Source organism: Protopterus annectens, chromosome 10.part0, assembly GCF_019279795.1.
Source record: "Protopterus annectens isolate FY-2018-M chromosome 10.part0, PAN1.0, whole genome shotgun sequence".
NCBI lineage: Eukaryota > Metazoa > Chordata > Ceratodontiformes > Protopteridae > Protopterus > Protopterus annectens.
Genome location: NC_056744.1, coordinates 1,588,690,259 through 1,588,708,240, shown reverse-complemented (window position 1 = coordinate 1,588,708,240; position 17,982 = coordinate 1,588,690,259). Strand labels below are relative to the sequence as shown.

The window sequence follows — 17,982 nt, the reverse complement described above, 5'->3', positions numbered from 1 at the left end:
GCCCCCAGTATTTTGAATGACCTGGGTGACACATTCCACATCCTGATTAAATGTAGTAACGAACATCAAACTACTTTCCATCTCCTTTCCATCATTATTCAGTCCCCTACACCTTTGCACATTCCTATTCATTATTGTTGCTGCAGTTCTTGTTAAAATGGGTCTATAAAAACCTTCCTTCCTTTTTCTTATAATTTCTATTTTAACCAAAGTACACAAGGGTTCAGGGTAACCTTTATTCGTGAATAAACCTATTATATAGTCAGTTTCACCAAGAACCTCCAACTCATCACTAGCCATCCTGGCTGCCCTTAACAACTGCCCTTTTACTATGGACTTTTTATGATGGTAAGGGTGCCAGCTATGGTATACCAAATAAGAATTTGAGAAGGTAGCTTTTCTATGTATCCCTGACACCAAACACTTATTCCTTCTGTCAATCCTTAACTTCACATCTAAGTAGGATATCATCTCAGGGCTGTATTCATAGGTGGATTTAAAACATTCCACTGTCTGGTTGATGTATACAAAAAATGTACTCAACACATCCTTTGGCCCTTCCGAAACAATAAAAATATCATCCAGGAATCTTGTATAATGCTTAATATGGGCCATAAATATACTAGGGAATATATATTCCTGTTCCCAGTATGACATAACATAGTTGGCAAATACGAGGGAAGCATGCAGCCCCCATAGCCACACTGGTTAGCTGTTTATAGAACGGTCCCTCAAAATGCAAGAAATTGTTGTTCAGCACGGCCTCCATTAACATAGTAAACACATTCATTTGGTCTTGGTCAAATAACTGGGTTTTATTTAACTGTTGTTACAACCATTCTAACCCAACTACATGGGATATCACGGAAATTAAATTACATATGTCCACAGTAACCAAAATTGTGTCTTCAGTAATAATTGTGTCTCAACTTTTCTAAAAAGGGCCTGGAATCCAGTAGTGATGTAGTAAAATTGCTACCCAAAATCAACCAGCAGTTGATGGGGCATACGGCTCAAATTAAAGCTTTAATGGACAAACAGCACAATGAAGGGGCAGCAGCATTTTGGAAGTCTTGGCTACCCACTTACCCAACCCATAGAAGTTAATAGGACTCAATTACCTGTACCATCAAGTGTGGTGGGGGACAGTGACTCTAACTCTGTTAATGTCAGTTCTGACAGTGTTGGAAATTCTACAGCAATGAATGGTGAGCAGTGGAAGCTGAATCATTTTAATTTTCACACTGAATTGACTGACGGAATTAAAATCTTTGACAAAAAATGGTTTAGCTTCAAGAAATTGCAGCTTGAAAACAATTATCTTGAAAGAAATGTTGAACTGGGTCAGGTGCCCCGAGGTATGCACTTTTGGAAGTATCCCAATGGTGCAGAGGGGAACCAGGAAATGTTGAATGAGGTGCATAAATTATTTGACTATGCAGGAGTAGAGTTAATGAAAATAATGATTAAACACAATGGCCATACAACTGAGTGGCTAGCTTCCGAACTGGAACAGCAAAATGAGTATATTAAAAAAGACTTGCTCTTTGAACATTATCAGTCTAACTACAATAACATGCTAGCTGCCATTTAACACAGTTGCAGCAATATTTTTCAGCGGAAAGCTAATAAACTAAAAAGGGACTGTGACGAATATCTGAAAGGCAAGGCATATCCTTTTTCTGCCGGTCGGCATGGTAATGAGGTGGTTTCAATCAATCAAGGAAGTGAATTGAACGAGGAAGTGATGTCACCACCGAGCAGTTATCAGCAACAGCAGATGGATTCCCCTTTAGATGGTGGCTCCAGGAGATCCGAGAGACTGAAAGAGAAGGGGCAAGGCAGTTATTCAACAGGGAACGATGCCAGGAGATTTGTGGAGCAGGGAGTGAGACCTAAGGATTACAAATATCAGCATCAGTGTCAGCAGCATTATTGACCGAGGAGACATTAATGGGCTCCCTGGGTGAAGTAAGTCTGTATTTAGAGGCTGAGCTTGCTAAAAGTTTTGTCTATGGACATATCAACGGGCATATTGAAGGTAGGGGTAAAAATGGACATAAAACCATTAAAAATGAACTGAACAACATGGATGTTGTGTGTGTTAATAGTGGACATATTGTTGTATGCAGTAATGAACAAGGGGATAGTAATGATGTCTGTAATGAAAATGCACAAGTTGAATTTGATGCTTTGTTTGATGTTTTATTAAACGTGGAATACAAAGACAGCAGGGGTAAGCCTGACATTATCACTAATACGCTGGGTGATTATAAGTTATATAATTACTCTAAAAGGGCTTTGGGTGTTATGCATGTAGATTTGTTATCTAAAGGCCTCACCTTTGTGCCAGGTAGACGTGGGGTTTTGTCTGACACCTTAATTGACTTAAAGTTGTTCACATGGAAAATTAATTTAAAAATGTGGTTTAAAAGGGGAACCATGGAAACATATGGGCCAGGTTTACAAAGGTCTAGTAGTTTTAACCCCTCTGCCAACAATATAGCAGCTGTCTGTAAAAAAGCATGTGAAATCGATATTAGGGAAGGATTTAAGAGCAAACAGAGGCACTGCAAAAGCAATTTATCCATGGAGGAGAGAGGTGTATTAGCTGAAATTGCCCAAGCTAGGGATATACATATAATGACCCCTGATAAGGGAAATGGGGCAGTGATAATGGATAAAATGATTACTTTGACAATATGGCAGTGCTTTTGGTGGATGATACTTACAGTGAAAGTAACATTAATGAGATTCACATAGCTTACAAAAATTGGACTTGTTGTTGGATGGCGTTATATCAGGGGCAGATTAACGAAAATGAACACAGATATTTGAAAAATGAATATCCTATGATTTCCAATATATTTGGAATACCGAAAATGCACAAGGGATTAAAAAATGTAAAGTTCAGGCCTATAGTGGACGGGAAATGTGCTAAGACTGGTTTCATTAGCAAATATCTTGATTATCATTTACAAAAAGGGCTGGGTGTGTTTTCCTATACTACCAAAGATTCATGGCACCTTTTAGAAAAGTTAAGAGACACAATTATTACTGAAGACACAATTTGGGTTACTGTGGGCGTATGCAATTTATTTTCCGTGATACCCCATCTAGTTGGGTTAGAATGGTTGTAACAACAGTTAAATAAAACCAGTTATTTGACCAAGACCAAATTAATGTGTTTACTATGTTAATGGAGGCCATGCTGAACAACAATTTCTTGTATTTTGAGGGACAGTTCTATAAACAGCTAACCGGTGTGGCTATGGGGGCTACATGTGCCTCCCTATATGCCAACTATGTTATGTCATACTGGGAACAGGAATATATATTCCCTAGTATATTTATGGCCCATATTAAGGATTATACGAAATTCCTGGACAATATTTTTATCATTTGGGAAGGGCCAAAGGATGTGTTGAGTAAATTTTTTGTATACATCAACCAGACGGTGGAATTTTTTAAATTCACCTGTGAATACCCTGAAATTATATCCTACTTTGATATGAAGTTAAGGATTGACAGAAGGAATAAGTGTTTGGTGTCAGGGATACATAGAAAAGCTACCTTCTCAAATTCTTATTTGGAATACCATAGCTAGCACCCTTACCATCAGAAAAAGTCCATAGTAAAAGGGCAGTTGGTAAGGGCAACCAGAATAGTTAGTGATGAGTTGGAGGTTCTTGGTAAAACCGACTATTATAATAGGTTTATTCACAAAGAAAGGTTACCCTGAACCCTTGTGTACTTTGGTTAAAGAAGAAATTATAAGAAAAATGGAATGCAGGTTTTTATACACCCATTTTAACAGGAACTGCAGCAACAATAATGAATAGGAATGTGCAAAGGTATAGGGGACTGAATACTGATGGAAAGGATATGGAAAGTAGTTTGATGTTCGTTACTACATTTAATCAGGATGTGGAATGGGTTACCCAGGCTATTCAAAAAACTGGGGGCTGTTGCAGTTGGATAGGGATGTTGAACACAAATTGGGAAAAGCCCCGAAATTTGTCTTTAGGAAGGACAGATCATTTAAAGACATTTTGGAGATGAGTAGTCAGATGGGACCCCATGGCACCAATAGAACAATAGGTAATTTTAAATGTGGAAGATGTGCAATATGTAAACACATAATGGAAAGTGGGAGTAGGTTATGTATTAATGGAATTAGGGTGCAAGTTTATGGGCATTTTAATTAAGTCAAAATGTGGTCTATATGGCTAAATGTGAGCAATGCCTGGCATTCTACATAGGAAAGACTAGTAGGCATTTCAAAGACAGGGTATATGAGCATTTATTAAATATTGGAAATTGGAAGCCTACTAATGCCTAGGCTAGACACATTTCTGCACATCAGGGGACATATTTTTAGTTTTTTTGTTTTGCAACAATTGGTTAAGGAAGTGGAGGGCAGGGTTTTACACGTGCATCTTGACATTTGTGAATTAAAGGACAATTGCGTCTGGATGCAACTAATTTCCCAGGAATAAATGACAATGTGAGTATTTCTGCTTTGTTGAAATTGAAGCACATTTTAGGGTAGATACCCAAGTCATTTAAAGGGCTTGTGGTACACATTTTAATGCATATAAATTGCATATAAATTTGTATTGTAATTTTGTAATGTATTTTACTGTGTCTTTAAATGGTTTTATTGTGATGTCACCAATTAATGTGTAATTAAGATTGTTAAGTGGAAGGGCATGGATATTTAATGGTTGGGATTTTAGCATCATATTGTTCTGAGGAAGTCCTAATAGTGTTTGGATGAAAGCTCTAAACCTGTTGGTAAAGACTGTTGTTGGTTGACAATAAAAGCTTGGAATTCAGTCACTGTGCCCAGTGGTTCTTCTGTTGTTACTGTTGGACTCTTGGTTATCTTATTCCCTGGATCTCCCAAAGTACTTTTTCATAGAGAGGGTTGTTGATCCATGGAATAGACTACCAGAATGGGTAGTGGAGAGGGAATTCATAGAAACATTCTGGAGGCCATGAGGCAGGTGCAGAAAGGGTGACAGGAGAGGTATGGAATGGTAGAGACACAGATTATTAAATTAATTTAAATAGCAGACAAGATAGGCATATTGTGCCTTTTTACCATCAAACAGCCCCCTTAATGCAGAAGAGGTAATAAGAGATCTGGGGACCCAGTTAGATAGTAATCTCTCCTTTGACAATCATTTTGCCAAAGTAGTTAGGAAATCCTTCTATGTAGCCCATCTAATTACTAAAGGGTTTGCATCTAGAAATAAAGAGGTTATAGTACCCCTCTACTCATCACTCATCAGACCCATCATAGAGTACAATGCCCCATTTGGGATCTACCTCACAAGACACTTCCAACAGCTGGAAAGACCACAAAAGTACCTCACCAAGAGGATTACTGGCCTCAAACATATGTCCTATGCAGCCCATATGGAAAAACTCCGGCTGTACTCAGTGGCATATTGCTTACTCAGAGGTGATCTCTGCCTGACTTACAAAGCCATGTCCAACTCAGAATTGATGGACATGCTCCACCTAAAGAAATCCAAGTCACTGCGAGCCACATGCTCTAGTGAGCTAAACCTCACCACAACAATAAATAGAACATGCTGGAGGGATAGATTCCTGTCACAAAGACTCCCCATGCTTTGGAACAAAATTTCTAACTACATTAGGCAAAGCCCCTCACTAACACTCTTCAAGAGAAACCTTGACGAGTGGATGGGTAACAGAAAATACACCCCTGAGATCACTTCATTGGCTCTTCTTAACAGAGGCTCAGTTAATTAATCAATGGGGTGGCGAAAGCTGACACACTCTGGCTAGGCTTATAAATGCCCTTGGGCAGATAGCCTAGTACCTGCCTATGAGCCTATGAACCTATGAACAAATATGACGTTATGTAATTCTGTGAATGCAATCACCCTGTTTGAGGTATGAATTAAACTAAACAAAAGTATTACTTAAACACAAATTTGTCATGCAATTCCAGAGTACAGGCTCTGCATGACAGATTCTGAAATTATTATTTGAGAAGTTGCAGAAAAATAACTACAGATAACCTAAATGTATACAGCTGCTATGATAACATGGTAAGTGGCCACTCAGAACTGTAGCAGTTCTTTAGACAATGTGGCTCAAGGCAGAGAACTGCAATCGCAGATGTAGAGTTAGTTATGAAGCCATAGGGAATGATGAGCATAACATTACTCAGATAACAAACATGAGACAACTATGAGCATAGCACTATTCCCATAACAAACATGAAGTGACGTTATAGTGTAACAGGCTTTCTGCACTCAACACTTACACAGAGTTCTGCACTCATCAGGGCTGTGACTTTCAGCTGCATCATAGAACGTTTTCCTCCGGTTATTGAAATATCAACACAGCGGATCATGGTGTCCAGATTTCTATCATACCACTTCTCCCTGTGATCATTATAGAATAAATATGATGTTAACTGTTAAAGAACAGAATTGTTATCACACCAATATTTCCTATACTCTGTGATGGTTGTCAGATTGCGAAACACAAAATAGCAGAATAGTTGTGGAGTCTGAAGCATCATATTCCTTCAGAATGTTGATGGTTTCTTTTGCTATATCAGTTTATGTTTTCAGTTAAATAAATTATACAGTCTCTTCATCTGCCAGCCCTAACCTCCTTTCCAATATACCAGCCCCCTCCATGTATGCCTTTGTTGTACTATTTCACTTTACTAGGCTGTTTTTCTCTGCGTAAACATTTCCACATTCTTGTCCCTTGCTACTTTAATGTTTCTGTGTGTTTTTAGTTCTCTCTCTCTCTTTCTCTTTCTCTAGAAAGGTGTATCTTTCTTCCCGGCTAAAGTCTGTCTTTCTTTAAATATTAAGAAAAATGGGAATATAGTTTCATTAATGGAATTTTAAAGTGCCAGTGCATTGCAAAATCACAAAAGAGAATAACTACAGTGCATTGAATATGAATAATAAATTCAACTTGCAACTCCCACTCTAATATCACCCACCCTATCCAACCACTACATTTCTTTCCACTCCACTAACTACCTTGATTATAGCAAGCTCAGATGCTCATAAGCCTAGTACTTATTATACAGCAGGAACCTCTTATTGTAACATTCGTTAATGTCTGTTATGTACTTCACAGATAAAGATTCTAGTTGTCTGCTGATGTACTATGTTCTTCATCTGTAAATATGCTGTAAGTAATTGCTATGTAAATTGTTAATCGTTATGTAATCCAATGTAACTACTGTCTGTTTATTTTAACTGTGGAGCTTTTCTCCCTGGGCCTCCACTGCAAATGGACCTACGTCCAGTCAGACACTCCCAGTCAACAAATATAAATAAATAAATAAATAATAAATAACACTGTAGAACTACTAGTGTTTGCTATTTGCTCCAGACCCACTCCTGTACCATAGATTTAGACTAAGGGTCATGTTCCAAAAGACTTGCACTTGGTGTAACTGACTTACTCCGCTAGGTGTGTACACCAGATTAAGTCAATTACACTAACAGCAAGTCTTTTAGAATCTGGTCCCATGACTCAAAAATGAAGATACATCATTAGGTTATACAGTAAAATATAATGTAAAGTTTAAGTTGAACCTGTATTTTTCAGAGGATGAATTTGGGCATCTTTTTAAGGAAACTGGCATCCTCATAGCTTACAATGGTAGTGCTATCTTATTACTGGTAATGTTATCTTTGACTTATTATCACATAGGATAGCAGGAAGTAGTTTTACATTTCTTCTATTGCTCTGATTGTTAGGCGCTGTTTCCCTAGGTTTACCAACTTGGTTGAATGTAATTTTCTTAAAGCCTTTCTGACCACCTTTAAATATGTTATTTATCCTCTTGTCTTTCTGTTTCACAGATGACAGGTACACATCATATAGTCAGTAATTCTGCATCAACCACATGTATCTGATTTGATATTGGTGTTTCTCAGTTTTTTCTTCCCCTAAACTGATGTTCTTTAGCATGTTTTAACTCCTAATCCCTTACTAATTACAGCCCGAAAACACCATATCATCATTCTACTCCACTGGGCAAAGTTAGCTATTGATCCCATCATTACCATCAACATACCTCCCACAAACACAGTAATACATAATTTAAAAGCAAATAAGAACTGCTTAGCAAGTTTCTTCTGCTCGTTTTCCTACATAATGAACAAAAAGACAACATTACCTTGCGGTTTATTTCATTTATGTTTTAGCTATCCTCACTTCTCTTAAAGTATATTAGTTATGTTATGAAGCAAGTCTAAGAAGCAAACCTTTTGAGTTGTATATAACCTTCTTGCTATATGCAACACCAAATTCATTTTTGGATGCAAAATTGTCTTGTTTATGTATTTTATTTTGTTGGCATATCCTTTTCTAATCTTTCAGGTTATGCGCATCTGTCACTGTCCCCATAACTGAGCACATATATAGCTATAAACTGTACTCATTCTGATTTATAGTACAGATAAACAATAGCCTTTGTGTGCAGTCTAACGTCTCACATGTCTTTTTTTGGGGATAAAATAATTATGCCTATGTTTTTCAACTTGTCTGAAAATAGTACTAGTAAGGAATTCCAGGTGTTGCGTGTTACGTTACCCTTCTTTGTCCTCCCCAATATCCTCTTCAATGGGAACTGCTAACATGGGCCTGATACCCATTCTTTTCAACTTCTCCATGCTTTGTTGAATTTCTGGGAGGGTCTCTCCAGCGACAAACTGTCCATAGGCAGAAGCCTTCATCACTGCAGAAAATAACTTTTGGCCCAGAGCTTTGCGGGTTAGCTGCATTAGCTGCAAGGAAAAAAGACAAAGCAGACTTATCTCAGAAAAAGCACAATAAGTTTTCCATTTTATACAACTTATTTTAGGAGGCAAGGCAAACGGAGTCACTGACATCAGTGTTTCACATTTAGAGGAGTTTTAGCTTGCAACACATTGTATGTTGATCCATTATTTGTTCCTGTTTTAGTCTTGTCTTATCACTTCTCTAACAACAGTCATTACCATTTCTCTATCACTAGCCACTATTCAGCAAACAGAATATAATATTTTACACTGTTGACGAGCTATTTGATGTTTTATACCATTTAAATAAGGCTCACCTATACTTCAGTGCTGACTGTTCCAAAGAAGATCTTTAGTCTGAAAATGTAATGCTGCAGAGTTTTTCTGCACAGTGTTGTATGGTGTAAGCTGGCAGTGTGCTTTTAAAGGGTTTTTCCTCTTTTTACCACTGTGTTGACATCATGGTGTTAGTACATATAATTTAGAAGGGTGTGGGAGTGCAGGGGTCTTACCCCACTGAAAAACAAGATTTGTGTGTGTGTTTCTTTAGTGTTTTTGATTTACGCTTTTTGGAATTTATCTTTTGAAAAAAAAAACATTGGAGTCAAAATACTGTGCTTCAATGGGTTGTAGGTAAATCTTTAATCAAGTCACATTAGTGGCAAGATGGATATTTGAAATAATGTAATTACTTAAAGAAATCACAGCATCCAAAATTCATTATCAGATATCTGTATATTTTTTCTCTCAATAACAGTGTCTTTTCAAGATTTCAAACCTAAAACATTGATGCTAACTAGTTTAACTCTTTAACACCCATGTGGTGTGGAATGTCACACTTCTAGCAGCCTACAAACATCTTGCATTCCAAAGCATTTTCTGAAAAATAAACTTAAAATGCATAAGATAAACAGATACAAATAGTTTGTGAGCAATAAAAGCTATTAAAACTGTACAAATATCAATGTTATGCTTTGCAGTGATAATAGTGCATTCGTAGGCCCTGATTCTCAAAGACTTGCTCTCAGTTTGACCATTTACACAGAGAGCAGACTAAGAGCAGATGTTTTGGAATCTGGTAAAAACACAAACCGAAGCATATTATACTTACATAACCCTCCTAACTAAATATACCAACTCCAGGATTGCACTATAACAGAGAAAATAGCAAAGTTCACTATGGTGACCCGGTGGTTAGTTTCCCAGAGTGACAATGTGATGTTCCGGGTGTTCGATATTATGTTGTTTTGCTAATGTGGTCTCAACATTCAGACTTTCGAGTAAGTGGATTTTCGGTTTTATAAAGTATATCTGTATCTATCTAGTCATCTACACAATCACAATTTAGTGAAAGTGCATTTTGTTGAAATGCACATTCGCTAAATAGAAAACACAAAGAAAGCATGCAGTCTGCATGCATCGTTAGTTGTAAATCAATGTATACTGTTGATTTACAACTAACGCAACTATTGCTGACATCGTACTACAGTGGGGATAAGGGGATATTTCCTTTTCCCCACTGTAGTGCGATCTCGAAGTGAAAATAATAAAGTGTGGGGGGCACAGCCCCCCACATGGGGGGTGCATGGGGGCTTGCCTCCCTGCATAACAATGTTTAATGTTTTTTTTTTTTGTGGTTATTTTGGGTTTAGCGAAAGAGCATAGTCGATAGTTTGCACTTTCGACAAGATGCACTTTTGCTAAACTGAATTATCGGAAACACATTTCGATGGATTGTGTTTTCAATAATTCAACAGTGACCCATATATATATATATATATATATATATGTGTGTAATATATAAAGCAAACAATTGAATATATCAGAATGATATACACATCCACCCACATCAGACATTCACAGAACACACTCAGAAAACGGTAACAACAAGCCCATTAATCACATGAAAAATCTAATGCAGCGACACACTAAACACAAAGACTGCCTACTTGTCAACCTGCTGAACAATGCACAAGACATAAAAACAAATCCTCCTCACTCAAGCTTAGTCAGCACATGTGCCTGATGGCACTTACTTAACCAGTATAAAATCATCACACTATACTAGTAATACATCCTTCACATATTAAGTGCACACACACTCATTTGACAGGGTTCGACAGCTTCTCGCACAGAGAACTCATAAAGGAAACACACTCACTGATCTGCAGAAAAAAATCCCATACATACATAGACTTAGAATAACATCTTCTAGTACAGACTACAGGAGGGGCTCGTTGCAGGCCAGGATTTGTAAGTACACAGTATATGATAGCCACATCCTGACATAAAGAGATTTTGTGATATGCATGTTAACTTGTACTCAGGGTAGAATATTCCATGTCTGGGTTTAAAGACAAGAAGGGAATAAGAATGTAGGGCAAAAACAATACTCTGCCTCACTGGCCTTGTGTGTTACAGCGTGTGTATACAATGCAGATGGGGGTTCAAGTTTGAATAGTGAGTAAGGCAGGAACAATTACTTGTTTCTGTCAGACTCTATCAAAGGATGAAAAAGGGATCCAGTAGGGAGCAGAAGAAGTGCTGTGAGACTGTAGCAGTTAATGTAATAAGCAGCCATGGAGATAAGATTAATGTTATAAAATAATTACGAGCTCTGCCAACTGTTCATGGCCCTTGCACATTCCTCCACTGCTGGTACACTTAAAGACAGTCTATTTAGCATGCAGAATAAAGAGTGTGATCTGCTAACTGTACTTATTCTGCAGCCCAGGCTTAATTTTCTTAGTTTTCATTTGATTGATCTACAATTCTTGCTTAATCAGACAGTGCTTATGGGATTACCCTGAAATGAGGCATTTGTGTGTCTTAATGGGTTGATCTCGTTAAAAATAAAATGAAGAAAAACATTTTTAAAAATTGGTCCTGAGTTTTATGCACTGGTGATGGTTCATCCCTCGCCTTTACTTTAGTATGACTGGTCATGGAAGTTACATTTGGGAGGGGCCACTAGATGGCAAATGTGTTATGCGAGATGGGGAGCAAAAAAATAAGGAAAAAATACCCTCCCCAGGTACTGACCAGTGGTGGCTGGTGACGTCAAACCAAGGCAGGGATGCAGAAAATAAATGAAGAGGATGTTGTTAACTGTATTTGGGCAGGGCTGTAGTACAGCAGGGTCAGCATTAACTCTGGATATTATTTACATAACTGCTTATACACTATTCCAAATGCTAAATAGTCAGCATCACTAGTGTTCTTTACTTGCCAGAATAACTGTATATGAGTTTTCTAAAGTTTTGCAACTATGTGAACTTTGCACTCTAACATATCTGAAGTGTATAACTTAAGTTTACTTGCACTGTTTATTGCCTTTGAGCCTGGGTCATGTCTGAAAAGGGTATCCGGACTAGTCCATTTACTCAGTTACCAAATAGTTAATAAATAGACTAAATATCTTACTGGTGACCTTACTTGACTAGTTGAGCCCCATTCAAATGCACACCAACCAACTGCTTTGCTCACATTCTGAGAAGGCTTATTTTACTAACCCCCTTCCCCCATCCCCGGCCGCCATGCTCTCACACTTATGTAGCTAATCTCCCCACTCAAACTAAACACATCCCAGCCTCAAGGCTAGGGATCATCTGAGTCTATCTACACATAATGTTTCCAAACTACCATGTGCTTTAAACTAGCTATAATGATGGAAATGTCACGTCATAATGTTAAACACCTTTCTCAAATCACCTGAAGCTAATGGCCAATGAAAATTAAGAGCAACAGGACTGCACTTTTCAGGTGCCGGAAGCTGTTGATGACTGGGGGTGGATGGTGAGAGGGGCACTTAGTGATCTAAAAAGGGCAATATTTTTATAACTATTTATTACCACAACATAGCCTCACCTGGAGGACATTAAGCTTATCCAACTCCCTTTTTGTGCTTGAATTAACATTTCCTGATTGGTCTTACCTGTCCCATGGCTGGTAATTGTATATTAGCACTAGTGAGAATAACTGTGATCATACCATAGATAGGGGAACCATGTAAGGGATGCTGCATTTAGGAACTGCCTCTATCCGTAAGTGGCATGAGGGGCAATCCTGGAGCACATTTTCTATTACCCATCCTTAGATCCAAATTGCATTTGAATATTGACAGATGAGCTTTGATTTATTTTTATGGATAGTCTGTTCTGGAACAGTGGTAGTCTATGTGATATATATCCATCTCTCCACAACATTCAATTTAGATACCTGGAATGAGTATTTCTGATGCCATTTGACTTGTTGATGTACAGTATGTCCATCTGTATTAGGTCGGAGGATGCCTTATATGCCAGGCATGTCACCTCTAACCACTCTGTAGGATACTGAGTATAGTAATAAATCTTTGAGGTGGTCCATGCAAGACCTATTGTTTAGGACTTGTATCCTTTTAGTAAGGTATATCTGTGGGTATTCAAATTGTTGCATGGGGCTGGACAGATATGTGCCAAAGTGGATATTATACATAATGATTGACCTAATGAGAGCTTTGTAAAAGGTGACAACAACATCTCTAGATCTAGTCACAATCAATTTGTTTATAAGCTGTGCAATATAGAAAGGCTTTCTTCTAACTCTGGGCACATGTTGGTTAAAAGTTAGGTCACTGTACACACAAGTTCCCAAATGCAAAACAATTGGGTCAGTTCTCAGAGAGCATTGTCAGGATTTAGTTTAGTTTCAGTTCATAATTGTGGCACCAGTTATTGTTTGGGACAAACCTTCCTGCATGATGGCTAAGTCATTTGGGATTCAATAACAGCTTCTAGCTTGCAGTCATCTCCAACTTAGCTGGCCAAAGCCCTTTGGTATTTCCTTTTATTTTTGAGATGTATATGCCAAACAGGAAAAGTCTCAGCACCGAACCCTGGGTGACACCATTGGTGACTGGTCTCTTCACCTATTTTGATCTCCTGCATCCTGAGAGCAAGTTGGCAATCCAGCTAGTGAAGCAAGTGTTTGCTCCTACATTATTCATCTTTTGTACTCCACCTGATTAGAGGATTTTGTCAAAAGGCTTGAGCAGGTCAAGGTAATGTGGTGTGAACTGTTTTAACTTCATCCATTCCTTTAGTAACAAGAGTAAAACTTAAAATTTGCCCATGATTTTGTGCATTTCACACTTTCCTCTGGGCTGTTTTCAAACACATTTTTAGGGCCATGCATACATGTATGCATTCCTTGATTCACCTTCCTGATTGTATTAAATTATATTCCTTGTATAATACAGCACCAGTTGTTAGAATGTGTTTTAAATTTACAGTTTTGAACAGTCTTCTAGTAAGCAAGGCAACAAAATGTATGAACCAATAATAACAAAACTACCCATTTCAGAAAATTTTAACCATAAAAGGCCACTCAAACTTTTGTCATTACAATCCACCAATATCAGTAAATATGCAAAATCTCTGCAGAAGTTACGTCATCTAAATAATTCCACATTAAAGGGATTGTTAACTAATGAAGAGGTTGCCGCTAGGAAACAACTCTATTTGTAGATGAAACAATGAAATATAAAGTAGCTGCTGCCCTTGAAGAATAAATTGCCTATGTTACATAAAAAAATAAGCTAGTAATATTGCAATAGAGAATGGGTGACAAACTGAAAACAGGTTCATAGTTACTAGGTAACTCCTCCAAAGGAGAACATTCAGAAGACTGCATCATCCACTCCCTTTAAATTACAACACAGTACAGTATCAACGATCCATCTGCATACTGTGGGAGTAGAACCCACAGCCTTCTGCATCAAAAGTAGTGCTACTACCTGTTGTGCTACTAACAATATAAACAGGGTTGGAATAAGCAGCAATAAACTTCTCTTCCCTTGAATTTCTCAGCTCCTTGTACAATTTTTGTATTTATTTAACATTTGTCTACTGGGAAAGTCTGACTTGGAACAAAGACAATGTTCAGCAGAGGCCCAGGGATAAATCCTCCAGATGCATGTATTTGTAACATGGGAGGAAACCAGAGCACTCAGAGGAAACCCACACAAACACAGGGAGGGAGGACATACAGACTCCCCACAGAAGGCACTCCAGCCAAGAATCAAATGAGAAAACCTCTTGTTGTGAGGCGACAATATTACCACTGCACCATACACTTAACACAACTAAATCTCTCAATTTCACAGCAGAAGAAATGTGGAAAAAGCAAAAATTTTGGGGGGTGGGGTAAAGGCATAAAACCAGGGACTTATTTTAAATATTGCTTGCATAATCTTGGAAAGTTGCTGAAACAGTGTTTTGTGTTATTATGTGTTTCCAAAAATGATAGGAAGACTGAAACTTAAAAGGCTATTATTATTTAGTGAATTCCATTCTCAGTAATTTGTCACAAAACCACAAATGTTAACTCCCTGAATCACAAGTGGTGGTGTAGGTAGAGAATGCAGGTCGTTGTACCTAAGGATCAGGGTTTGAACACACACACACACACACACACACACACACACACACACACACACACACACACACACAAAAACTGGAAAGGCTGTCAGAGAAAAGCAAAAGACCCATCTCCTCAAGAGAACAGAAATTGTCTTCCCCTTTTAAGAGAAGTGTCAAAATATTAAAAACAAAATGAGCTATTCCAAGTTACACTACACTTCCATTCCCAACTCAACACACCATCTATTTCTTTTTTTTTGGTATTATATCTTGCTCTTCCATATATGCCATTCTAATCTTCAAAAAAAAAGCATTATTGTAGAGATCATTATTGAGAGATTTTATGTATATGTTATACTGATTTTAACCTCTTGTCAGTCGATACATTTGACAGATATTATTGCTATCTATAATATAAACTGAACAGATTTCTGCCTTAGATTTGTATGTATAAATAAGTGCTGACTGAGTTTTTTGAAATCCTATTTTCAGAGTACAGGTATTCTTTTTCATTTTTGAAGGAACTTATAATGGCTATTTATGCAATAAAATTAAGATAATATTTATATCCTAACATGCTTCCATTAATTTTGTTTCATATACGTCTCTGAATGTTATACTTGGAATACTAGCCTTAACAAGTAAGAAGTGGAGTACATCTGGGATCAGTTTTCAAATGGAATTATTTATTTATTCTTAGGATCGTGTGATTATTTCAGATTTATACAGGCCATATAAAGGGTTATTCACTGCTCAAAGTTTATCTGATCAAGCGTGAGAAATCAAGTACATAATTGCATTTTTAATGTTTTGTAGAGTCTTTGTAGAGTCGATGGAAAGGTTCGAGATGTGCTGTCAAAGGAAAAATATACTTTAAAAATGATCAAAACACGGTAGGTTCAGGTTAAGGCACTTTACTCTTGCAGCAAGGAGACAAAAACGTGCTAATACAGAGTTTGTCTAACTAGAAACAGGAAATATTTTCATTTTTATACACTTTCTAATAAGACATTGCCTACCAAGCTGACGTAACAAATCACGAGTCTTTTCAACATCATTTACTAACAATTAGTTTCATGCAATTTTGCTGATTTATCAATTTTTGTGAGAAACTTCCTAAGGAAAACAACGTGGCCTTGGTTACCACCGGTTAGATACATACAATGTTACCATTCAAGGTACTATGGTTAATTCAAACACAAAGCTAGCAGTTCATTTCTCTAATAATCCTTTGTCTACATTATCTCTAAGCTACTGCAGCTGTACATGTTCTCATACTTCGAACAGAGCTGATTGTTTAGAATCATTACATTTATAGGATATAACATTGCTCATTCATTCTTTCCTGACCTAGCAGATAAGCACCTGCTTCTCAAGTACATTTCCAAAAGGCATAAACATGAATATTGCTGTGCTAGCAATTACTAGGTCAGAGGGCATCTTGCAAGTTTCAGAAAGCACACTGCAGTTTCAAGAAGCATCTTTTCAGTCTCATATGAAACTCAATTTATACATAAAACAGTGCATATAAAATAGAATGAAAAACGTGTTAACTCATTTAGCTTTTAATTAGCATTAAGCATGCACACATTAATACATATTTTTCTGACGTGCTATCACTATTCATTATTGTTTTTTAGCATCAATATTATGTCACAGAAAGACAGAACTAAATGATCAACAGGTAATACTGAGAGAAAACTATAGCTCTAAGTATACTTAAATCTCCTAAGAAGAACAAGGAAGTGCACATATAAGAGGAAATGTAATAAAGATCAAATTATAAATTGTGAAAATCATGCAAAAATTATTTTCAGGACACTTAGACCAAGTGTCCATACACTTCAAAAATGTATTGATCTTTAGCTTACGATTAAAGACCTTTCTAGAATGCATCAAATAAAAAGTAAAGATGATATGACTACTTCTGCATATTGACTGCCTGGGTAGTGGGCTGAGCTATAGACTGCTCACTTTTACCCACTCGAAAAAATGCACATACTGTCATCGACAAAGACACAGTTGTATAAACACACATATGGCAGAGCGATATGACACAGAAAAGCACTACCTGATCTGCCAGTTGCATAGACTGTATACAACAGGACTGGTCTTAATAACGAAAAGCATTATTCAACTACCTACGTTTTGTAGTTCTGTTAGACACAAAAGCACATAAACACTATAAATACAAGCAGACACACACACACACACACACACACACACACACACACACACACACACACACCTATGAAAACGGAGCTTCCTGACCTGTAACTATGAAAATGGAACTTCCTGACTTGCAACTATGAAAATGGAGCTTCCTCCTGACTATGACAACGGAGCTTTCTGACCTGCAACTATGAAAACAGAGCTTCCTAACTTGCGACTATAAAAACGGAGCATCACCACTTACAACTACAAAAATGGAGAGCAGTGCTTACCATGGGTGTTGACTCTGGTGCTAGCAGCAATGATGTTTCCATGCACTTTTGTGTTCAAATTACATTAGCGTGCGGTGCACACATGAGCCCTCTTGCAGGGGGGGGCGGTGCTTCCTCCCCACATTCCCTCCCACTCGCCCTGTGGTTCTGGTGCCTATGGTTCCTACCCACAGCTGAATGCCGAATATTTCCAGCAGTAGGTGGTGCTGAAGCTTGCATTGTATGGCTATCCTCATCAATAAGGTGACGTCCTTGGAATGGGTTCTCTCCTCCTTCTGTGTTTTGCTGTGTCGCACATCAATCATGGACTCCAAGGCTCCCTGAATTTTTGGATTAGGC

General features: G+C 37.6%; 1 protein-coding gene across 3 annotated transcripts in view; it reads right to left on the bottom strand.

The window, feature by feature from the left end:
• The window catches only part of PRODH2 (proline dehydrogenase 2), a 228,527-nt gene that overhangs the window by 174,563 nt on the left and 35,982 nt on the right, over positions 1–17,982 (bottom strand). For 2 of the 3 annotated variants that reach the window (XM_044086241.1, XM_044086242.1), the window contains exons 2-3: positions 8,611–8,804; positions 6,305–6,425 (exon numbers count right to left, since the gene is read on the bottom strand). In XM_044086241.1, the coding sequence (XP_043942176.1) occupies positions 6,305–6,425; positions 8,611–8,804 (315 nt within the window). Of the gene's footprint in view, positions 1–6,304; positions 6,426–8,610; positions 8,805–9,115; positions 9,137–17,982 lie in introns of those variants that run through there. The other variant, XM_044086243.1, reaches the window with a different exon arrangement.